Source organism: Microcebus murinus, chromosome 7 (assembly GCF_040939455.1).
Source record: "Microcebus murinus isolate Inina chromosome 7, M.murinus_Inina_mat1.0, whole genome shotgun sequence".
Classification (NCBI taxonomy): domain Eukaryota; kingdom Metazoa; phylum Chordata; class Mammalia; order Primates; family Cheirogaleidae; genus Microcebus; species Microcebus murinus.
This window is the reverse complement of record NC_134110.1, coordinates 62,857,601-62,882,627: the sequence shown is the minus strand read 5'-3', so window position 1 is coordinate 62,882,627 and position 25,027 is coordinate 62,857,601. Positions and strand designations below refer to the sequence as shown.

At 36.6% G+C, this 25,027-nt stretch overlaps 1 protein-coding gene across 7 annotated transcripts in view; it reads left to right on the top strand.

The window, feature by feature from the left end:
- Positions 1-25,027, top strand: part of VPS13B (vacuolar protein sorting 13 homolog B) — a 761,111-nt gene that overhangs the window by 287,099 nt on the left and 448,985 nt on the right. Inside the window, exon 20 of one of the 7 annotated variants that reach the window (XM_076005129.1) lies at positions 10,922-11,004. The exons of the other annotated variants lie outside the window; for them this stretch is intronic. Coding sequence (XP_075861244.1) covers positions 10,922-10,965 — 44 coding nt within the window. The 3' untranslated portion in view covers positions 10,966-11,004. The remainder of the gene's footprint in view (positions 1-10,921; positions 11,005-25,027) is intronic. 7 annotated transcript variants of the gene reach the window in all.

Below are 25,027 nucleotides of genomic sequence, written 5' to 3'. Positions count from 1 at the left end.
TCTTCTTTAGAAAAGTTTCTGTTCAAGTCCTTTGCCCACTTTTTAATAGGGTTATTTGATTTTTTTCTTGCTGATTTTCAAGAGTTCTAAGTATATTCTAGTTATCAGCCCCTTATCAGATATGTACGATGCAAAAATCTTCTCCCATTCTGTAGGTTGTCTGTTTACTTTCATGACTGTTTCTTTGGCTGTGCAGAAGCTTTTTTAGTTTGATCATGTCCCATTTATTTATTTTTGTTGCTGCTGTGACTGCCTTTGGGGACTTCTTCATAAACTCTTTGCCTAGGCCGATGTCTAGGAGAGTGTTTCCAACATTTTCCTCTAGAATTCTAATAGTTTCATACCTTAGGTTTAAGTCTGTTATCCAGTGTGAGTTGATTTTTGTGAGAGGTAAAATGTGTGGGTCCTACGCTTTAGCCTTCTACAGGTGGCTATCCAGTTTTCCCAGCACCATTTATTGAAATGGGATTCTTTTCCCCAGCGTATGTTTTTGTCTGCTTTGTCAAAGATTAGATGGCTATATGAGGATGGTTTTATATCAGGATTCTCACATCTGTTCCACTGGTCAGTATTCCTATTTTTATGCCAATACCATATTGATTTAATTACTACAGCTTTGTAGTATAGTTTGATATCTGGCATATTAATACCTCCCATTTTGTTTTTGTTGTCTAGAATTTCTTTTGATATTCGGGGTCTTCTTTGGTTCCATACGAAGCGTAAGATTATTTTTTCTACATCTGTGAAGAATGCTGATGGGATTTTAATAGGTATTGCATTGAATCTGTAGATCAGTTTGGGTAGTATAGACATTTTAATGATGGTTGAGTCTGCCGATCCACGAGCATGGAATGGATTTCCATCTGTTTACATCTTCTGCTATTTCCTTCCTCAGTGTTTCATAGTTCTCCCTGTAGAGGTCTTTTACGTCCTTGGTTAAGTATATTCCTAGGTTCTTTAATTTCTTTGTTGCTGTTGTGAAGGGAATTAAGTCTTTGATTTGGTTCTCAATTAGATTGTTGTTGGCGTATATGAATGCCTCTGATTTCTGTGTATTGATTTTGTATCCTGAGAGTTTACTAAATTCATTGATCAGTTCCAAGAGTTTCTTGGTTGAATCTTTGGGGTTTTCTAAATATAATATCATATCATCAGCGAACAGTGAAAGTTTGATCTCTTCTGCCCCTATTTGGATACCTTTAATTCCACTTTCCTGTCTGATTGTTGTAGCCAGGACTTCCAGCACTATGTTGAATAGAAGTGGAGATAGTGGGCAGCCTTGTCTGGTTCCAGTTCTAAGTGAGAATGCTTTCAGTTTTTCCCCATTCAGTATGATGTTGGCTATGGGTCTGTCATATATGGCTTGTATCATTTTTAGGTATGTCCCTTCTATGCCTGTTTTCTTAAGTGTTCGTATATGAAAGGGTGTTGAATATTGTCAAAAGCTTTTTCTGCATCAATTGAAAGAATCATGTGGTCTTTGTTTTTGCTTCTGTTTATGTGGTGAATTGCATTTATAGATTTACGTATGTTGAACCATCCCTGGATCCCTGGGATGAAGCCCTCTTGGTCATGATGGATTATTTTTTTGATAAGCGTCTCGATTCTGTTAGCTAAGATTTTGTTGAAAATTTTTGCATCTATATTCATTAGCGATATTGGTCTGTAGTTTTCTTTTTTTGTTGCATCTTTTCCTGGTTTTGGTATCAGAGTAATATTCGCTTCATAAAAGGTGTCGGGGAGGTTTCCGTTCTTCTCAATGTTGTGGAATAGTTTCTGCAAGATAAGTACTAGTTCTTTGTAAGTGTGGTGAAAGTCGGGTGTGAAGCCATCTGGACCAGGACTTTTCTTTTTAGGGAGATTTTTAATTGCTGTTTCGATTTCAGCTGTTGAGATTGGTCCGTTCAGGGAATCTATTTCTTCCTGGTTGAGCCTTGGGAGGCTGTGTGTTTCTAGAAATTTGTCCATTTCCTCCACATTTTCCAGTATGTGTGCATTAAGATTTTTGTAGTACTCATAAATTATATCTTGTATCTCTTTGGGATCAGTTGTGATATCTCCTTTTTTGTTCCTGATGGAGCTTATTAGAAATTTTTCTGCTTTTTGTTAGCTTAGCCAGTGGCATGTCAATTTTGTTTATTTTTTCAAAGCACCAGCTTTTTGTTTTATTAATCTCCTGAGTAGCTTCCCTGTTTTCAATTTCATTTAGTTCTGATTTGATCTTGTTGATTTCACTTCTTCTGCTGGGTTTGGCGCTGGTCTGTTCTTCTTTTTCCAGCTCTTTGAGTCGTTTCGTTAGATTGTCTATTTGTGATCCTTTTGACTTTTGGTTATACGCAATTATGGAGATAAACTTTCCTCTCTGAACTGCTTTAGCTGTGTCCCAGAGGATTTGATAACTTGTCTCTCCATTGTCATTTTATTCATAGAATTTTTTTATTTCCATCTTGATTTCTTCATTTATGAAGTAATCATTTAGTAGGAGGTTGTTTAATTTCCACATTTTTGTGTAGAAATGTGAGTTTCTATTACAGTTGATTTCTACTTTTATTCCACTGTGATCTGAGAAGGTACATGGTATGATTTCTATTTTTTTAAATTTCTTGAGGTTTACTTTGTGTCCTAGGATATGGTCAATATTAGAGAATGTCCCGTGGGCTGATGAGAAGAACTAATATTCAGTGGATTTGGGGTAGAATGTTCTGTAAATGTCCGTCAGACCCAGTTGTTCTGGAGTTTTGTTTAAGTCCATTATTTCTTTATTAATTTTCTGTTTGGAGGATCTGTCTTGTGCCGTCAGTGGGGTGTTGAAATCTCCGGTGATTATGAAGTTGCTATTAATCCATTTCCTTAGATCCAGTAAGGTTTGCTTTATGAATCTGGGTGCACCTAAGTTGGGTGCATATATATTTAAAATTGTTATCTCTTCTTGTTGAACTGTGCCCTTTACCATTATATAATGACTCTCTTTGTCTTTCACTACTTTTGTTGCTTTAAAAACTAAATCGTCTGAAATTAGAACTGCCGCGCCAGCCTTCTTTTGGCTTCTATTTGCTTGAAATATTGATCTCCATCCTTTTATTTTTAGTCTATATGCATCCTTGCTGGTTAGATGTATTTCCTGAAGACAGCATATACTTGGACTGTATTTTCTTATCCATTCAGCCAGCCTATGTCTCTGGAGTGGAGAGTTTAAGCCATTCACATTTATTGAGAGAACTGATAGGTAAGGTAGATTACTGTTCATTCTGTTGGGTTGGATGTTGTTGCTTGATTTCTCTCTTGAGCCATTGCATTATCTGGCCTTTAATCTTTGGGGTTTGGTTGCTTTTATATTCTAGAGTTTTTATTATGATGTTCTGTGCGTAACACTGTTTTGAGTACTCATTGTAGGGCTGGTCTTGTCTTGGTGAATTCTCTGAGACTTTGCTTGTCTGTGAATGTCTTTATTTCTCCTTCATATACGAAGCTTAGTTTTGCAGGGAATAAGATTCTCGGGTGGGCATTGTTTTGTTTCAGAAGAGTGAGAATGGGGCCCCAGTATCTCCTTGCTTGTAAAGTCTCGTTAGAGAAGTCTGGTGTTATTCGAATTGGCTTTCTCTTGTATGTCACTTGCTTCTTTCGTCTTACAGCTCTTAGAAGGGCCTCTTTAGTTGATATTTTGGTCAGTCTGATGACTGCATGTCGTGACGTCTTCCTGTTAGCATTGAATCTCCCAGGGGTCCTCTGAGCTTCTTGAACTTGTATATCGAGATTTTGAGCAAGGCCTGGGAAATTTTCCTCTATTATATCTTCAAATAGCTTGTCCAACCCTTGAGTGTTGTCTTCTTCCCCTTCTGGTTACCCTATGACCCTCACATTAGCTTTCTTCACATAATCCCACATCTCTTGTAGGCTTTGCTCTTTTCTCTTGTTTCTCTGCTCTATCTCTGTGACTGTTTTATTTAGTTGGAGGGTGTTATCTTCCATCTGTGAGATTCTTTCTTCTGTTTGACCTACTCTGTTCTTGAGACTTTCCACTGTATTTTGTAGTTCCCTGAATTGATTCTTCATTTCCAGGAGTTCAGTTAAACTTTTCTTCATTGTGTCTATTTCTCTAGTGAACTTTTGTTCTAGGTCCTGGAGGCTTTCGGTGGTTTCTTTGTGTTGGTTATTGAGTTGTTCTTGCAGGTCCGTCAGTGTTCTTATGATCCACATACGAAATCCCTCTTCTGTCATTTTGGGTGCCTGATTTTGTTTGGTGTCCGTTTCTAGGGGGCTGGTGCTCCTCTTTCGGGGTGTGTTTTCCGTTTGGTTCTTCATATTTCCTGAGTTCCTTCGCTGATTTCTTCCCATGTCGATCAGTTGTTGTTTCTCTTCTTTAGGTTTTTGTTTGGGTATTTACACGTCTTGTTTAGTTTCTGAGCCAGTAGGTGGTGTCTGTGGGTGAGATTTGACCTCTCCCTGTATAATGAGTCAGTCAGTGCTGTGAAAAGGGTGTGCAGGATGTCCTCCCTGTCAGTAGGTGGTGCTTGCTTGGAGGAACAAGCTATGCTATTGTTTTTGTGTCCTCTTATCAGCTCTTGTTCCTGTAGAGGGGCACTCTATTGCCTCAGGTGGTGGGTGGGGCCCTGGGACTTCCAGGTGTGTCCTTTTCTCCCCCTCAGTGAGGACTGGTCTTAGAGAGAGTCTGGGCGGAGCTGGGTTGGGTAAGCCTGCCTTCAGGCACTACCAATGTTGTTAGCAGAGGTCAAAGTTCTGTTCTCTGCTTTCAGGAGAAGCTGTCAGGGAGGGGCTGGAATGGCCCCGCTCAGTCAGAGAGTCTATATATGGGGTATGGCTGTCTGAGACCCACAATCTGGAGTGAGCCTCGCTTATTTCCATGCTCCCAACTCCGCAGATACTCCTGGGCCTCTTCCAGCAGGCCAAACCACACGCTACTGGGCCTCCCTTGTCTGTGAATCCCGCTGAGAGCTTCCCTGTGCAGGAACGCCACCTGGGCTGGGCGCATGGCCTCCTTTTGGGAGGAGGGTTGCCCTCTAGGAGGCTGATCTGCCCCTGAAGGCACACACACCTCAGTAGGCTGTTCACATATATCCCTTCTGTGCCCCAGGCAATGCGAGACCTTGGTGCACAGGATCTGGTCTGCAGGTCCGACTTCTGGGTCCCAGAGTTCAAACTATATCCCCACCAGGGAGCGGAGTTCCAGTCCCAGTTCACCCACAGGGAGCCCATGCTGGGTCTATGTCTCTCTGCCTCAGGGTCTGCCCCATTCTCCTGGGATCACCATGCCAGCAGCACCTGGGATGGCTGGCGAGTAGAGAGCTCACAGTCTGAGTTCCCCTTAGTCAGCTCTAGGGCCCCAAAAGGGAAGGTGCCATTCCCTGTAGGTGCCTCCGGCTGGTGGCTGTATTGTCTCTCTGGGCAGCCACGGGTGGGGTTGAGGGAGGGGAGAAGGAGACAATATGGCGTCTGCCACGAGGCCGGGGTCTGTGCACACGGAGGTGCCCTGAAGGAGCTGGGATCTTTGTGCTGGGTCCGCTACTGGCTTACTGCTCACTGGCAGCGGCCGTCGCTGGGCTGGTGTCCGCAGGTCTCTCCACCAGCTTGGGAGTCCACCAGCAGTCCGAGATGCAGGGGAGGGGAAACGGCAAATCCACCTACCCTTCCGAAGTGCTGGTCTCCGGGCTGCTCCGGTGGTCTCAGCTTCCAGTTCTCCTCCAGAACGTCCTCCTATGGAGTCTCCCGTGGTCTCAGGTACTCCTCCTTCTGACCCTCGTCTGATGTAGGCTTGTCTTCTTGCTTCTTTCTTATAATTTCTGCTAGAATCTATCTTTTCTGCAGAGACCCTCTGTGTGGCGGTGTTTCTCGTCCGCCATCTTGATTCCCTCACTTCTTGTGATTTTAATGAGACTTATTACTTTGAAAATGTTAGAAGGGACTCTAGTTTTCCTTTATAAAATTATTTTTAAAAGGATGCATTTAATCTGTAAGTGCTGGTCTATGTTTTATACAATAGTGAACTTTACAAATATTGAGATTTTCCTCAAATAGATGTTTATTAAAATTCTAATTAACATAAATATATGATAATTATTGGGAACAAGTTTTTAAAGGTGTCACTTTGCTTTTATATTTACAGTGTAAAAAAGATAAACTTTTCTAACTTCTTTCTCTTCCTTTTATTCCTCTGGGTCACGTTTGGTTCAAATATTGCTGATTTTGCAATCTGTTTGCCCTTGACCTTTGGTAACTCAGAGTTTAAGTTTGGTGTTGAGCCAGTGTATGCTGAAATCTTTAAAACTAAATAAATATTTAGTATTCATCTGATTTAAGCAACAGTTGTCTTCTTAAGTGAACATTTAGTCACTTACGCAAGAAAAATGTCTAGTTAACAGTTACAGATTGTATTAGCAAAGTTAAATTCTGGAACATTCTGTAAAATTACTAAAAATCTATCAGGTTCTAAATCAGATTGATTCAAATGATTTTAGGTTGTTTTAGAAACCAAAAATTATTTTATGTACAATTTTATAAATATGCTTAAATAATGAAAATAGGTGACTATGTATTATAACAGATAATGGACTTGGTTTTTTTCCCTTATAAAACATTATAATAGTTTTGTCTATTATTATTTATACTTATATTAAAGAAATGTTTTATTCCTTTTTCAGAGCTCAGAAGGTGAATTGTAAATTTGCATTTGAATAGCATTTGTAATTTCACTTTACTTACAAATGACATTTTTTTACTTAGTAAGCTTATGGACCATTTAACTCTTAGTATATGAGAAATGTGATGTGGGTTACTGAGCAGATTAAAATTTAATCATAATACATAGTTGTATTTAATCTCATTCCTATCTCTTTGCAACTCAAATTTCAAAACTTAGGAATTTCAATACTTAGACTTCTTTTGTATATGCAAGAAAGGTGACACTTTCAAGCTTCTTGAGTTGCTGCATCAAAGTGTAAATTCCTGGGAAGACTCTTTTTGCCTTTTGTGTCACAATTATTATAGAAAGCCAAACAAGCCGTTCTCAGGTGTTAGAGAACACAATAAAATTAGATATCTATTTGTTTATGGTTAAAGACTATGTGCTCCTTTAATTGTATCTTTCTGAAGAGCAGCCCCCATGTGTGTCCTTATTTTTGTCTTTCTTTATATAACTTTGTTCTTTTCCTAGAGCCATTTGTTATTGACTGCTTGTTTACTAATAGGACAGAGCAAAATAGCTGTCTTTTTTATGGGATGCTTGAATGCTCCTGTATCACTGAAATAGCTATTAAAATTTATTCAGTTAGTAAAATCAAACTAATTCATCAGCTTTCTGTTTTATTACATCACTAATATTTTCACTTAATTAAGGGTAGCAGTTTTTTCTTAAGTAGAGATTCTGATTGTTTTGTGGGCATTTGAGAACCCAAGAATATGCTGCTGGTCTTTATGTTCCTCTGCATTTATAAATATAATTTTGCATATGAAAAAAAATTGCCCAAATAAAAGAATGGAAGAGGAAAATACAAGTACATTTTTAATTTGAGGGTTGGTCATCATCTGGTCTAATGTGAACAGTAATTGTAGTTTTTTAGTTCAATTTTTAATATTAATCATTTTTTTAGGTTTTTTTGCTTATGAGATTGAAAGCATGAATGCTCTTTACATGTTGAACTGGGAATGTAATATGAATGCAGTCTACATGTCTGTGTCAAAAATTTGTGTAATTTTTACTGGAAATGAGAAGCATAAACAAGCAAAGATTTAGATATTGTAAGAACCTTATATTGATTTCTTACCCTCTTCCGTTTTGTTGTTTCCATTTATAAACGAAGTTGAAGAAATTAGAGTGGATTCAAAGAAAAACAATAATTATCATTAGGAGTAAACAAGGGCACAGTGAAAACATATAGCAGTAGTTCTTAAACATGTTTGTTTTAATTCCTTGATAGTTCTCTCTGATATATGTTATCTCCTGCCTCCTATATTTAGTCATAAAGGTTATTAAAATGACCTATATAAATAATTTTTTTATCACAAAAGTATAGAACAGAGTATGAATTACTTTCCTTTGGGAAACTAGTGCTGGACAGTATGAATTTGACCTCTCATGTCAATTTCCTAGACTATTATTTTCTTTGGGGACATCACCTTTCCTACCCATTTTTCTGGTAGAGATAGTCTCAGGCCTGGAAAAGTGGCCATCCTCTCCACATCTTGATGACAGTTCTGAGAAAGTCATAATGGCTGATACCCACTATTTACTCAATAAATAGTTAATGTGTTATTTAATGAGGGAGCTCTGAGGCAACTAGTTTCACAGCTTGCAATAGAATGTGGGTTTCAGGATTTGCTGAGATTATTTTCTGTCCATTTTGGCAGTTCCTGAGTAGTTTGACTCCACTGTGAAGCTTCTTCAGAAGGTCTGTAGCATGGTCAACAAGAGAGTCTAAAGATATATTTAAACAAAGCCTATTCTACTTAAAGATAATTGCTTAGAATGTACTTATCCAACACAGTTTAATAATTGTCACAAGAGAGCCAAATACTGGTAATGACTGTGATCATCAGCCTAGATGGTGGGGTAGACAGGATCCACCTTCCATGGCCTGTTAGGAACTGGGCCACACAGCAGGAGGTGAGCAGCAAGCGAGTGAGTGAAGCTTCCTCTGTATTCACAGCCATTTACAGCCCCTCCCCTTCGCTCACATCACTGCCTCAGCTCCGCCTCCTGTCAGATCAGGGCGGCATTAAATTCTACATTATGGTGAGTTGTATAATTATTTCATCATATATTACAATGTAATAATAATAGAAATAAAGTACACAATAAATGTAATGGACTTGAATCATCCCAAAACCATCCCACTACCCTCCAGTCTGTGGAAAAATTGTCTTCCATGAAACCAGTCCTTGGTGCCAAAAAAGTTGGGAATGGTTGCCTTAGAGCACAGAGAGTTTGAAATGTGACTGTTAACTAAAGTTGGCAATTTTCTATGTCAACAAAGGATAGATGGAGTGAAACTGACAATTAATGAACATTTACTATTAGCACACATTATTTTTGGTGCTTTTTTTTTTTTTATATCTGTTAAAACTGAGAATAGCCCAATAATGAAATAATTTCTTCATTTTTACATTGAGAACAGGTTTAGGCCTAGATATTGCAAGACGGTTTATTAACCACCTTAAAGACATATAGCTAATGAGTGGCAGAACCACGAATCAAACCAGTATGTTCATATCCCCAAAACTCATTATATCATGCTGTGTCAAATCAAGTATCTAAATGATTAGAAATGGTAGCAATATAGAGTTTGGTTAAATATAACTGTAAGCACATAAAAACTGAGATGGGCTACTTGGTACACTTGAAATCATATTGCTGTACTCTTCATTCTAAATAATCAGCTTGTGTTTTGATTAATCTTGATTGTGCTCTGATGCTAAGTTTTGCATTTATTTGACTTGCAACCTGCTTTATGGAGTTAGTGATTTATTGAATATCTTGGAAGCAAGTCTTTGACAGGCATTATTTTAAGGTGAAATTACTGTGTGAGGATTTTGTTAACCTGACATTTTGTGGTTTCGCCTCATAAAACTGGCAAAGGACTCCCAGCGTGGAATGTTAATGGGGTAAAGTAATGAATGCAGGCTGGAGTATCCAGACATAAGCTGGATATCCAGACATCCTATAGTTCATATTCCATGATTCTTGGGGGAGGTATTTGTAGACAGTAGCTTTACTAAAAGATAAAAGCAGTAGGAGATCTTTTTAACTCAGCAATTGATCAAACTGTTTCTGAAATTTAGGGTTAGAAGGCCAACAGTGGTATGAACATGGGAAAGTAATTAAAGTTAAGCTAGTGCAATCTCTCCTGATAATTTTCACTTTTTGAAACTGTTGAAGTAAATAATTATTGAATACCTACTTCCTCTAACCAAATATTAGGCTTTTTATTCTATTCAGCTTTAAAGTACTGCCTGCTACACTTAAATGTTTTAATCTGTCAATCAGATAACTAATATAATTTTAGTGTTGTGCAGATTTCATTCCACTGGACCAAGGCAATATACTATATTATCTTTTCCATTTAATTTTATTTTAAAACTTTGCTTTTCAGAGACCAAAGATTTCTAGGAGTTGCCATGGGGGTGGGGCTCTGGATACTCACATGTAGGTCCTATCAAAGTAGCTCTGTTTTTTTTCTCTGATTTATTTACTAGGCTACCCTGTGAGATTTTGTTTGGAAAAAAAGAAAGTGTTCTGTGCCTAAGAAAATCTGAAAGCCACACATATAGCTATTTAATTTAAAGGGTATTGAGTTTAAAGTATATCTTCAAAGTTTTTGTGTATTTCAAATGATAAAGCACATGAGTATAGATTACCTTGTATCTCATATTCTAAAGTTGAATTCCCCAATTAGGGACTGGGCCACGGAGCTCCACTGCACCTGCCTACCCCCACCCGGATCCATGGAAAAAATTGTCTTACATGAAACTTAGGAAACAGGGAGGGGGGTGGCACACAGCAGGAGGTAAGCAGCGAGTTAGGGAGCAAAGCTTCATCTGTATTTACAGCCTTTCCCTGCTCCCCATGGCTCTGCCAGCATCACTGCCTGAGTTACTCCTTTCTTGCCCTTGCCCCCCACCCACCCCTGGACTGTGGAAAAATTGTCTTCCATGACACCTGTCTCTGGTGCCAAAAAGGTTCGGGACCATTGTTACAAAAGAATAGGACTGATTGTTTATAGATTTTTTTAGAATTTTAAGACTTGTTACTATATTTATTGTAAGCAGCTTTGTGGGTTTACATCTGGTTGCAAAGATTATACATGGTTTTGAGAACAATTGTTTTGTTATATTTTGATATTTTACTTTTAATTAAAGGCTCTCCTTTCTCCCCCCACTGTATAATCATATTAAAATATCTTTTAACCAGGCACAGTGGCTCATGCCTGTATTCCCAGCTACTCAGGAGGCTGACGTGACAGGATTGCTTGAGGCTCGGACTTCAAGGCTGCAGTAAGTTATGGTTGCACCACTGCATTCCAGCCTGGACAACAGAGCAAGACAATGTCTCTAAAAAATAAAAAAAATAAAAAAAAGAAAGAGAAAGGAAAAAAAGAAAAAGAAAACAAACAAAAAAGGATATCTCTTAAATAAAATTTAAAACTCTTTTATTAGCCATTCTCCTTTTCATTTAGTTCCCGAATAAGCTAGTATTGTTATTCTCAAATGGCTAATGACATGTTTTAATCTATACTTACCTTTACTACTTACCTAATTAGTTAACAAGTCTTAAAAATACTGTTTTGAGATTCTCTTAAATTCATCCCTTGCTTTTTATTGCCACTTTACCCTACTTTAGACTATATTCTCAGTATTAATCACAGAATGTTCTCTCGCTAATTTTGCCGCCTTCTTTCATTCATTCCCTATAAATTGCCCAATTGATTTCGTCATTTAAAAACCTGTAGTGACTATCAGATGAAATTCAAATGTTTCAACCTCTGCAACTTTATCATATATAACTTACTAAAACAAACCAAATTCATTTTTTACTTCATTTATTCTTTAGAATATTGTCTCCCAAAGTAGAAGATACCTATGTCTTAAAAGCAATATTGTAAAATTTATTATTAAAAGCAACCTTAGGAAAGTAATTCTAATTTGTGTATATGTATAGCTTGAGCTAAATCTTTTTTTTAAGAGATAGTGTCTCAGTCTGTCTCCCAGGCTGGAAGCGCAGTGATGTGATCATAGCTCACTGCAACTTTGAACTCCAGGGCTCCAGCAATCTTTCCTCCTCAGCCTCTGGAGTGGCTAGGACTGCAGGTAGGCACTGCCGTGCTCAGCTAATTTTTAAAAAATTTTTTGTAAGGACAGAGTCTTGCAATATTGCCCAGGCTGGTTTCAAACTTCTGGTCTCCAGCTATCCTCCCGCCTTGGCCTTCCAAAGTGCTGGGATTATAGACATGAGCCACAGCACTTGGCCTCAGGCTAAAATCTTATTCAACAGCAGTCTCCAACCTTTTTGGCACCGGGGGCCGGTTTCATGGAAGACAATTTTTCCACAGACTGGGGGCAGGGGGACATGGTTTCTGGATGATTCAAGTGCATTACATTTATTATGCACTTTATTTCTATTATTATTACATTGTCACTTGCCACTGACTGATAGGGTTTTGATATGAGTCTGCAAGCAACTGATTTATTATGTTCTCTGCAGTCAAACCTCTGCTAATGGTAATCTGTATTTACAGCTGCTCTCCAGCACTAGTATCTCCGCTTCAGCTCCACCTCAGATCATCAGGCATCAGATTCTCATAAAGAGCACACAGCCTAGATCCGTCCCATGCGCAGTTTACAGTAAGGTTAGTGCTCCTATGAGAATCTAATGCCGCTACCGAACTGACAGAAGGCAGAGCTCAGGCTGTGTTGCCTGCGATGGGGATGTGGAAGGCCTGTAAATATAGATGAAGTTTCGCTGGCACTTCTTGCTATGTAGCCCAGTTTCTAACAGGTGGTGGACTGGCTGGTGTTTGGGGACCACAGTTACTCAACATAAATCTGGTATCTCAGGGAGAGTTATGATTCAGTTTTCTTAACATCATTTTCCATGATCAGTGAGGGCCTAGTCAAGATGTTTTTGTTAGTTCCTCTTAGAGAAGAGATCATTTTGGGGTGGAAATTATATCAATTTTCAAGTATCAGCCAATTTCCTGGTTGTGTCTTTATATGAAAGCCTGTCAGTTCTTCTTATATTTTTATTTCATCCCTGAATAGCTACATTACAGATATTTAAATCATGCATTCCTTTCAAGGTGCTTACTATCTTAACCAAAATAATTTTTCCTTTTTTGGGGTTTTGCCCTCATTAAATTATTTGTTTCTCATAGGATATGGTTTTGGGGGGGGTCATTCTTCAGTGCTTCCATAGTTGTACCTTAATGATTTCATTATTTATGTTAGCAACTGGCTTATTGAAAGCTAAAATTATATCTTACTCTTCAGTATTCCTTTGTAGCCATTTTCTATTGAGTTCCCTTCTGTCTTGTGCATAGAATAATAATTATGTAACATACTTGGGAGAATTGAGAAGATAGTCACTCAAATTTTCCATGCTTTGTGGTTGAAATGAGGAACCCTGGTTGAGAAAAGATTGCATAAACCTGGGCATATGCAAAAGGTTCTCAGTGTATATTGAGTGAATGAATTTGTATTATTTACATTTTATAGTTAAGATGTATGTTTTGCTTTTTAACTAGATTCTAAGCCTCAGAACTGCTAAAATAATATCTGTTGGCATGTGAAATTTTTCTAATTGCTGAGTAAGTAAAGAGTTTATGAAAAAAATAAGGCCGAATTTCTTTCTACCTATTTGGCTGAAAGCAGATTAGTTTGTAAAAGTAATTTTCTCAAAAATGGAAATTGTCAGCTTGATCTAAAATAATTCTTGTAAGTATTAAAAAGGAACTTGAGAAATTAAAATTTTCTAATATGGAATAAATTCTGATTTATAATATCTAGAAAGGATAATACAATTAAAATTGTATATACATAAATTCCTAAGGCATTTACTTTCTTTGTTTTTTTTTTTTTTTTTTTTTTTTTGAGAGAGAGTCTCACTTTGTTGCCCAGGCTAGAGTGAGTGCCGTGGCGTCAGCCTAGCTCACAGCAACCTCAATCTCCGGGGCTCAGCGATCCTACTGCCTCAGCCTCCCGAGTAGCTGGGACTACAGGCATGCGCCACCATGCCCGGCTAATTTTTTTTTTTTTTTTGTATATATATTTTTAGTTGGTCAATTAATTTATTTCTATTTTTGGTAGAGACGGGGTCTCGCTCAGGCTGGTTTCGAACTCCTGACCTTGAGCAATCCGCCCGCCTCGGCCTCCCAAGAGCTAGGATTACAGGCGTGAGCCACCGCGCCCGGCCGGCATTTACTTTCTTTCTTGGCCAGAATCCTATGATTACAAAAGGAAGAACAAATAGGACAAAACCAAGCTACTTCTGGCATGTGTTAAAACGTGAAGATAGTTCAAAAGAACAGTCAATGGATACACATTAAAAATTCATCTATTTTTAAATGGTTGATTTTGTTAAAATATATGGTGAGACTGATTTCATCATCAGCCAGATTTAAAGCTAAATACTGTAGTAATTAAGTATTCCATGGGTTCCCTCCATATTAAAGAGATAAAATAAATTTTATCTATTTATTTGTGTCTTACAAATATATCATTTATCACACTAGTGTACAGTATTTACTTAATATATTTAATATATTAACTGTATCCATAGTTGTAAAAAGTATTTTCTGAAATATTTGAAATAGCTCATACTTACCAGTCTAATTTCTCTTTACTAGCTTTAATAATTTTCTTACAAAATCTTAATTTGTTAGTTTCAAGAAATATTACCTTGAGAATAAGAAACTTCTATAAATTAAATTCTGTGTATGCCGTATAGACAGAAACAGACTTCTATCTATGTAATGAAAAACTCTTCTTTCATTCAGTGCAGTTGGGCCAAATTAGGCCACATGCCTACCTTTGAACCAATAAGAATTGCCATGGAATGTCATGCATTGATTTGCTTCAGTTCTGGTTCTTGAACCAGTCAGGAGGAATAGGTTTGCCATAAATAACTTGGACCCTTTAGTGAACGTGGCACTAGCTTCTAGATTCCTGAATAAAATTGGGATTCTATTGAGATGGAAGAAGGGGAGAGTGGCTATTGGAGGGGAACCAATAGAATCTTCTATAGGGTTTGATAGTTATATAAATCTTTTCAGTTTCATGTCCTTACATTTCTTTGAAGAAATCACTATTGTCCCAATAACATTAAAAGCTCTTAGTTGGTATGAATTTTATACCAAAATCCAAGGATGCTCAAGTGTGTTATATTAAATGCTGTAGTTTTTGCATATAACCTGTGCCTACTGTATTAAACCTACTGTATTAAAAAAAGTCACCTCTAAGTTTCTTATAGTACCAAATACAGTATAAATGTTATGGAAATAATTATACTTTATTGTTTAGGGAATAATTACAAGAAGAAAAAATTCTTATGTTTTCCATATAAATGTAACTATCTGTTTTTTTCCCTGAGTATTTTTGATCTGCAGTTAGTTGAATCCATAGATGAAGAACCCATGGATATGGAGGGCCATCTGTATGTGTTGAGCTCCACATATTGTGAATTAAGAGAAAGTTGATATAAATGTCTTGAAGATTGATAAATTTTAGATGTCCTATAATAGAAGTGAAACACTGGAGAAATAAAGAGGAATGAAAAAGTCAAAACTCTGTTTATTTCAGATTTTCTCTACTTAATATGATAAAGTCATCAATATTTTTAGTTTAGTGTTTGAACAGTTTTAAGTACTGTCACAGTGTCATACATAACCTTTTCCACAAAATCTCAGGTTATCAAAATCATCATATAGCAATTTTACCTTAAAATAAAAGTTCTTGTTAAGGATTTGCTTCCAAGATATTCAATAAATCAGTAACCCTATAGAGAAGGTGGCAAGTTGAATAAATGTAAAAATTTATATCAGAGCACAGTCAAGATTAATCAGAACACAAAGTAGAAGCAAGAGGATAGAGATAGGGTAGTCAACACACTTAGGATACTGTAGAAGCAGGATGGAAAGCACTCAGGTAGAAACAAGAGGATAGAGAGGGGTAGTCACCACATGTAGGCTGCCGTGCAAGTGGGATGGAAGGACCACACTTCCTGAATTCTGTGGCATGGAATGTTTATGTATTTTAGTTTCTCTCTTTCCCACCAACCCTCCTTATAGATGAATAACTTGCTATGTATATTTAACACATTTTACGAATTCTACTTATGTTTCATAAGCTATTTTGGTTAGTCCCTAAGACATTATATGAGTTCTACCTGAATCTCATAAGATATTAGTTTACTTACTATCTGTGGTTAACATTTCTCATGAGTCTTACCTATCCTGTTTTTTCTTGATGTATGACATAATAGAATATTCTCAAACAGTGCATAAAATATACCTTACAAAAATTCTGTATCAATTAAGATTTTATCAGAGAAGTAAAACTACTAGGAGATATACATAAAACGGATTATTATAAAGATTCCTCCATGCTCAATTATGGGAACTTTTATTAATAAAACAGTCTGTGTAGTTATTTCTTCCGTGCTTGGCTCTGTTGCCTGAAGTCAGCAAGGCAGGAAGTCAAGATAGGAAGACAGATATGAAGTTAAGAGAAGCAAAGACAAACAGCAACCTGCAAGGTTTAGTGGAACCTGAACCCTCACTATTTCTAACTCTGATGATGATATAGGTGTCTTATAAGAGAAGGTGCTAAATTTTAACTAAGGGAACAGTTAATTTGTTTTTCAATCAGTTCAAGTATTTTAGATCAAATCATATATTCTTTGACATACTCTGAGGAGTTCTCAACTTGTCCATCTACATTCCCCAGTAGAGGAAGAGTGTGAATTCAAACATCTGACAATTCTAGCCCAAAGCAACTGGCCAAGAAAGGAAAATCTATTTGATGTCTCTTATTTTAGATTACAATTTTATGTAATTTTGGTGTTCTATTCTAAAATGCGTTGTTTTAATATAGCCTGTGTTCCCCCTAGTTATTAGGTTAAGTTGTTCATTTATTAAGACCTACTGTGCTTATTTTCTCATTTGAAAACTTCTTGGCTTACCACTGTATATACATATGAATGTGAGTACCCTTCTTTGAGAAATCTAGCTCATGATGATTTCCAAGATTCCACCCAGTTTGGCTATTCTTAGATTGTAGACATTTGAAGTATTTATATTATCTTTCCAGTTTTTATGTGAAATATATTGAATAAAATTTTAATTCTCTTAGTATAGTTTTGAGAGGTATAAATCCTATATTTTAGTTTGGGCATATTCTGAAAAAAATGATTCATTTCAGTAAAAAGCTACTGTGTATTAGAATCAATGGTATTTTCAAGCATGTGTTTAGTATAATGAAAGACCATTAATTTCAAAAAGATATATTTTAAGGTATTATGGAAGAGCAGCGTGGTCTATATATTTTGTTTTGAAAAAATTGCTTTAGGGAATGCTGATCAAAATTTTGTCTCTACATTTTTTCTTTTTGCCTTGACATCTAATGCTTGTTTTAGGTAGTTCAAGGAAATCCATCTGCTTTAAGAGGAAAAACCTTGTTAGTTCAAGATTATAAATAAAATTGATCTCTGCAGTGTTACTGCCAGTTTCATTTTTGAAGCAACTGATTTCCTTGTGAGCCATCAGCTGCAGTGGATTACGTTAAACATAACCACTAATCATTCTCAGTGATTTTCATCTTCCTGTTCTGTGCAATGATTATATTTCCTCTGAGATTTCACTAAATAGCGTCTTATCATCTTGACAGATTCTAATAACAGATGGCAACACAGTGATTCTAACAGTAAATAAAATTAAGTAGGTAAAATAGATGATGTTTGGTGTTCCTTTAGAGCAGGATTTTTTGACAGTGGCACAATTGACATTTTGGGCCAGATAATTCTGTCCTGTACATTTTACATATGTTACAGTATCCCTGACCTCTGCCCACTCGATATCTGTAGAACCGTTTAAGATGTGACAACCAAAAATATTTCCAGATAGTGCCACATGGCACCACTGTTTGGGAACCACTGTTTAGAGTAAATGTTTTTATTCTGTAATACCGTGTTTCCCCCAAAATAAGACCTACCCATAAAATAAGCACTAGCAGAATTTCTAAGCATTTGCGCAATATAAGCCCTACCCCCGAAAATAAGACCTAGTGATGGGCATGGCTACGCAGTGTATCTGCACAACCTATGCATTTCATCGTGCAGCGATAAAGAAGATGAGCAGCCCTTCTCATCTGCCCCATCATGACAGCTACTATCCTGGAGCTGACCAGAAAGGTGCGGGCAGCCCCACCAACAAGGTTGGTTTCCCCTGTCAGATCCTGGCCATATTGTGTGTGCTGCAAGCTGAGGCTTTGAGGAGAAAATAACACATCCCCTGAAAATAAGCCCTAGGGTATCTTCTTGAGGAAAAAATATAAGACCCTGTCTTATTTTCAGGGAAACATGGTATATATTAACCCATTTTTGGATTGGTTCTGCAAAGTGCTTAGAAAACATTACTTCAGGGATCAACCTTGTTCATTTTGAGTAGCATTTCTTATCCTTGCAGTACATGCCAGTCATTTACTGCAGTAGTTACTACAGTGAAAAAAGCTAAATGACCACAGAATTGTCAGACTATGTAGCAGTACTATTTATAGCCTAATTCTAGAATCTTGAGTTTATAACTTTGGGGCAACTAAGATTCCTTTATCAGGAACTTCTTTTTTTTTTTTTTTTTTTTTTTTGAGACAGAGTCTCGCTTTGTTGTCCAGGCTAGAGTGAGTGCCGTGGCGTCAGCCTAGCTCACAGCAACCTCAAACTCCTGGGCTCCAGTGATCCTTCTGCCTCAGCCTCCCGAGTAGCTGGGACTACAGGCATGCGCCACTATGCCCGGCTAATTTTTTTATATATATATCAGTTGGCCAATTAATTTCTTTCTATTTATAGTAGAGACGGGGTCTCGCTCTTGCTCAGGCTGGTTTCGAACTCCTGACCTTGAGCAATCCGCCCGCCTCGGCCTCCCAAGAGCTAGGATTACAGGCGTGAGCCACCTCGCCCGGCCCCAAGGATCTTTTTATTTAGGTCTTTAGTTTTTTTTAGGTCTTTAGTTTTAGAGTGAGTTAAGGAAAATAATATGTCATACTATTTTATTACCTTATGACATTTATATAATAGTATCACATGAAAGGATTATTTTGAAATCTAATGCCTCATTGTAGTGATTGTTCTGAAGCTCAGGCATTCCTGTATTTTGTAATAATTGATGGAGCCTGTTACCATGATGGCATTTTATTTACTTTTAATGTGATTTAACATTTTATGTGATATTGTTTAAATAACTTGCTTATTTTCTTTTCATGAGGTACATTAAAATTTCCACGTCTGATTTCACTTTAAAATTAGATTCTGATTCTGACCAAAAAATGAATTGTTATCAGTTTTCTTTAATTTATATAATCAAATTAGATATTTTGGGCAAGTCAGCAAAAAATCTGAAGTTCACGAAGATTAGTGCTAAGTAAGTACATCTATTTATATTGCATGAAGTTTGTGTTTTAATTAGTTTCATATTTAGTAGATCTTTCAAGCTATGAAAATTTTCTTTTAAAAGGATTTTTAAGTTTTCAATTATTATTGGTATATAAAGGGTACCTGTGATGTTTTGATACAAGCATATGATGTGTATTAAGCAAATCAGGTTAATTGAGGTATCCATTATCTCAAGTATTTATCATTTCTTTGTGTTAGTGTTATTGGCCTCCAAGTGGAGATCTTTTCCAGGTTCCTGGTGTTTGTCACAGAAAATAATTTTGAGAAGCACCACGTAAGCCAAGCAAGTGAAAGCTTTTACTGAAAGTAAAAGTACAGTCTCAGGGAGGCGAGCAGGAAGGCTTGAAAGAGAGCAGCCGTACGGAGCAGAAGTGATTTTAAATCTTTTGTAGTCTCCCTAATTGGGGGGAGGAATATTCAAGGCCAGTGGGTTGGCTTTTACTAAAAATTCAGGTAGTAATTCCTAGAATTGTATTCCTCTTATTTTTATACTTTATCAGGGGTCCTCAAACTTTTTAAACAGGGGGCCAATTCAGTGTCCCTCAGACCATTGGAGGGCTGTTGGAGAGTGCAGGGCACATTCCACACGTTTGCACTGTGGGCCTGGGATAAGTCAGCTGCTAAGCAGGACAGGCAGCAGCAGCAAAAACACCGGGCGGGCTGGATAAATGTCCTCGGTGGGCCGCATGTGGCCCACAGGCCATAGTTTGAGGATGCTTGCTTTATGTGGTTGTCTTGGAACTGTCATACTGATTTCAAGGGTGGAGAAATGTTAAAAGTTCAATGTGAATGATATTGTAATTAGCTTAAGTTCATGTAAAGTGACAGAGATAGTTGACAAGTTGGTTATTGCCTGCACTTATCAGCCCAGGGTTGTTTGCTTTAACACCTGCACCCTATCTTCAACCCCTGCATCCTGTCTCAGCTCTCTCTCCCAGTCTCCTACTCTGACATTTGGAATATTCCAATTCCATTCTTTTAGTTATTTTAAAATATACCATAACTTGTTGACTATAGTCACTTTGTTGTGCTGTGAAATATCATTCATTCTATCTAACTAACTATATTTTTGCACCCATCAACCATCCCCATTTTATCCTCTCTTTCCCTTTCCACTACCCAGTCTCTGTCAGGCATCATTCTACTCTCTGTCTCCATGAGATCAATTGTTTTAATACTTAGTTCCCACATATGAGTGAGAACACGTGAGATTTGTCTTTCTGTTCTTGGCTTATTTCACTAAACATAACATTCTCCAGTTCCATCCATGTTGTTTCAAATGGCAGGATTTCATTCTTTTTGTGGATATATAATATTCCATTGTGTATATGTACCACAATTTCTTCATCCATTCATCCCTTGATGGACACTAATGTTGATTCCATATCTTGGCTATTGTTAATAGTGTTGCACTAAACATGGGAGTGCAGATATTTTGTTGATAGGCTGATTTTCTTTCTTTTGGATATATACCTAGCAGTGGGATTGCTGGGTCATATAGTAATTCTATTTTTAGTTTTTTGAGGAAACTCCATGCTGTTCCCCATAGTGGTTACATGATAGCATTTTAATACCTTTGATTAATAATGAGATTCATGACAGGAAGACTTATATCATTCCACTCTATCTGTGGTACATCAATGGTAATTCCTTTTTCTTTCTATTATGAGATATTTCAGACATAGAAATAGAGAATAATAAAATGAATATCCAGCTTAAAAAGTAAAGTATTTGTGCCTCCATTTTTAAATTTCCTGATTATGTTGTTCTCCCATTCCCCCATATCAGAATTGGACACTATTCTGAAGTTAGTGATTATTATTCCTGTGTCTATGTACACTTTTATAGTTTAAGTATATATGTATGTATCATTTAAAAATATTGTTTCACATTGTTTTATGTATTTTGGTTTGCTTGTGGTTTGTATTCTTTTGAAAATTGCTTTTTTTTGAGACAGGGTCATACTCTGTTGCCTGGGCTAGAGTGCTGTGATGTCATCATAGCTCACTGCAACCTCAAACTGCTGGGCTCAAGTGATCCTCCTGCCTCAGTCTTCCAAGTAGCTGGGAGCATAGGCATGTGCTGCTATGCCTGGCTAATTTTTCTATTTTTTGTAGAGAGGGGTCTTGCTTCTCCTCAGGCTGGTCTCAAACTCCTGGCCTCAAGGAATCCTCCTACCTTGGCCTCTCTGAGTCCTAGGATTACAGGCGTGAGCCACTGCACCCAGCCATGCTTTTTAATTGATTGTGAAGTTTGTGAGATTTTAAAATTTTTATTCCTATAACTCTAATCACAGTAATTCAAAGTTTATGAATAGAATATCCCTCAATTTCTTTATTTTATTGTTAATTATTTAGTTATTTTTAGTATTTGGTAAAATAATTTTACAAAGCATATTTATTCTCTATTTTTTATTGATATGATTTTTTCATTGACAAGTCATAATTGCATACATTTATGCGGTACAACGTATGTTTCAATACATGCATGCAATGTGGCATGATTAAATCAAGCAGAATATATATCCATTGCCTTGTTCACCTGTTATTTTTTATGCTGAGACATTTGAAATTTACTCATTTTTAAAATATATAATACATTATTGTTGACTTTAGTCAATTTGTTATGCAGTAGACCTCAAACTTATGCCTCCTGTTTGTCTAAAACTTTGTATCCTTTGATCAACAATTTCCTATTCACTCTCTCCTTCCCTGTATTCAGCCTCTGGTAACCATCATTCTGTTATCTGCTTCTGTGAGTTCAGCTTCCTTTGATTCACATACAAGTGAGATCACATGGTATTTTTCTTCTTGTGCTTGGGCTTATTTCACTTAGCATAAGGCCATCCAGGTTCATTCATGTTGTTGTGAATTGACAATATTTCTTTTTTTAAGGGCTGACTAGTATTTCATTATGCATATATACCACATTTTCTTTATCCATTCATCTATTGATGGACACCTAACTTGATTCCATATCTTGGCTATTGTGAATAATGCTACAGTGAACTTGAGAGTGCAGATATTCCTATGACAATTCCTTTGGATATATATCCAGAAGTGGTATTACTGGATCATATAGTAGTTCTAGTTTTAGTGTTTTTAGGAACCTCCATACCATTCTCTGTAATGGCTGCACTATATTCCCATCAACAAAGTACAACAGTTTCTTTTTGTTTTTACCCTTACTGATACTTTTCATCTTTCATCTTTTTGACAAAAGCCATTCTAACAGGTGTGGGATGATATCTTGTTGTGGTTTTAATTTGCATTTCCCTAATGATTAGCCATGCTGAGCACTTTTTCATGTACTTTTTTGCCATTTTTATGTCATCTTTTGAGAAATGTTTAGGTCCTTTGCCCATTTTTAATTGGGTTATTTGTTTTCTCACTATTGAGTTGTTTTAGTTCCTTATATATTTCAGATGTTTACCCTTTATCCCTTTATCAGATGTATGGTTTGCAAATACTTTCTCTCATTTTTGTGGGTTGTCTCTTCACTTTGTTAATTATTTCCTTTGCTGTCCTTTTTAATCTGATACCATCCTATTTGTCTATTTTTATTGTTGCTACCTGTACTTTCAGTTGCAGGATACAAAATCAACATACAAAAATCAGTAGCATTTCTATATACTGAAACCAAGCTATCTAAAAAGGAAATTAAGAAAACAGTCCCATTTACAATACTAGCAAAAAATAAAGTACTTTGGTGTAAATTTAGCTAAGGAAATGAAAGGCTTTTTTTCCCAATCATTTAATAATTATAAAACCATTCTGAAAACTATAGAACTGATGAAAGAAAGGGAAGAAAACAAATGAATAGAAAGATACCCTGTGTTTATAGATTTATACAATTAATTTTGGGAAAATATGCATACTACTCAAAGTGATCTACAGATTGAGTATAATCAAAATTCCAATGTCATTTTTCATGGAAATAGAGAAAACAGTTCTTAAATTTTTATTGACTCACAAAAGACCCCGAACAGCTAAACCAATCTTAAGCAAAAAGAACAAAGCTAGATGGCATCCCATTCTCTTATTTCAAAATGTATTATAAAGTGCTTGTCATCAAAACAGCATGGTAGTAGCATAGAAACAAATAACATCAACAAATGGAACAGGATAAGAAACCCTTGAAGTGAAATCATACATTTACAATCAATTGAGTTTCAACAAAGATGCCAAGAATACACAATGGGGAAAGGACAGTCTCTTAAAAAAAAAATGGTGTTGGAAAAACTGGCTCTCCACATACAGAAAAATGAAATTGGATCCTTATCTCATACCATGTACAAAAATCAACTCAAAATAGGTTAAAGAATAAAATATAAAATGTAAAACTAAAACTACTAGAAGAAAACACAGGGGAAAGCTCCACAACATTGATCTGGGCAAAGTATATTCTCTATTTCTTTAGTTATTTGTTTTAGAATTTCTCTTGGTTTATACTTGGGTTGAAATTGCTGACTTGTAGGGTAGGTGTGTCTTTTATTTCATTAGATGTTGCCAAATTGCTCTGATATAGCAGCATAGCAGTATATAACAGGGTATTTCTTGTTGCTTCATACCACATCCTCACCCATATTTGGCATTGCCAGACTTCTGAATTCTTTTTTTGTTTTTTTGAGATAGAGTCTTGCTCTGTTGCCTGGGCTAGAGTGCCATGGCGTCAGCCTAGCTCACAGCAACCTCAAACTCCCAGGCTTAAGCCATCCTCCTGCCTCAGCTTCCTGAGTAGCCTGGACTACAGGCACCCGCCACCATGTCTGGCTAATTTTTTCTATTTTTATAGAGAAACGGATCTCACTCTTGATCAGGCTGGTCTCAAACTCCAGACCTCAAGTGATCCTCCTGCCTTGGCCTCACAGAGTGCTAAGATTACAGGCATGAGCCACTGTACCTGGCCCAGACTTAAAAATTTTTGCTAATCTGAATGTTAAGTCATTGCAGGTTTATTTTGTCCCCTCACCCCAGGTTTTCAGGTATTGCTCTTCAATGAATTCGTCTTTGTATTCTTCTGAGTTTTTTTCCTCATTGGTTTATGCAGTTTTTTATTGTGGATTCTAATTCTTCCTGATTATATATCGTGGCTTGCTTTCTAATTTTTTATACAATAGGTTTGATGTGTAAACAATTTCAATTTTAATGTGTTTAGATTTATCTATCTTGGCTGGGCAATAGGGTAAGACTGTCTTTAAAAAAGATTTATCCATCTTTTCTTTATGGTTTGGGCTTTTTATGACTTGCTTAAGAAATCTTTTACTACTTTGACATTTTTAATATATTCTGCTGTATTTTTTTCAAAATATTTTCAAATTTTCCTCTTTATATTTAGGATTTGAGTTTCCCCTACCCCACCCTTTGGTGTTAGGTAGGAATCTGTTTTTTCTTCATTTGGATTACCTGTTCTCCATGTGCCATATCTTGAATAGTGTGTCTTGTTTTATTAACTTGTAAAGCCATCATTGCTATATATTAAATATCTAGGTATGCATTACTCAATTTCTGAGACATTTAGTCTGCTTCCTTTTCATTTACTTACTTTTATACTGACATCTTACTTACTGAAGTGTTACATTGCTTGATATCTGCTAGAGCAAATCTGTCCACCTTAATCTTCTTTTTCAAAATCAGGGGTTGGGTGTTTCTGTAAGGACCAGATGGTAAATATTTTAGGCTTTCAAGGCCATATAGCCTTTGTTGCAGCTACCAAATTCTGCCATTGTAATGCAAAAACAACCATGGGCTATGTAAAGGGATAAGTTTGGTTGAAGTTTATATAATTTTCACATGTCACATCCATACACATGCTATGTATATATTTTTTCTTTTGATTTTTTGCCAATCCATTAAAATT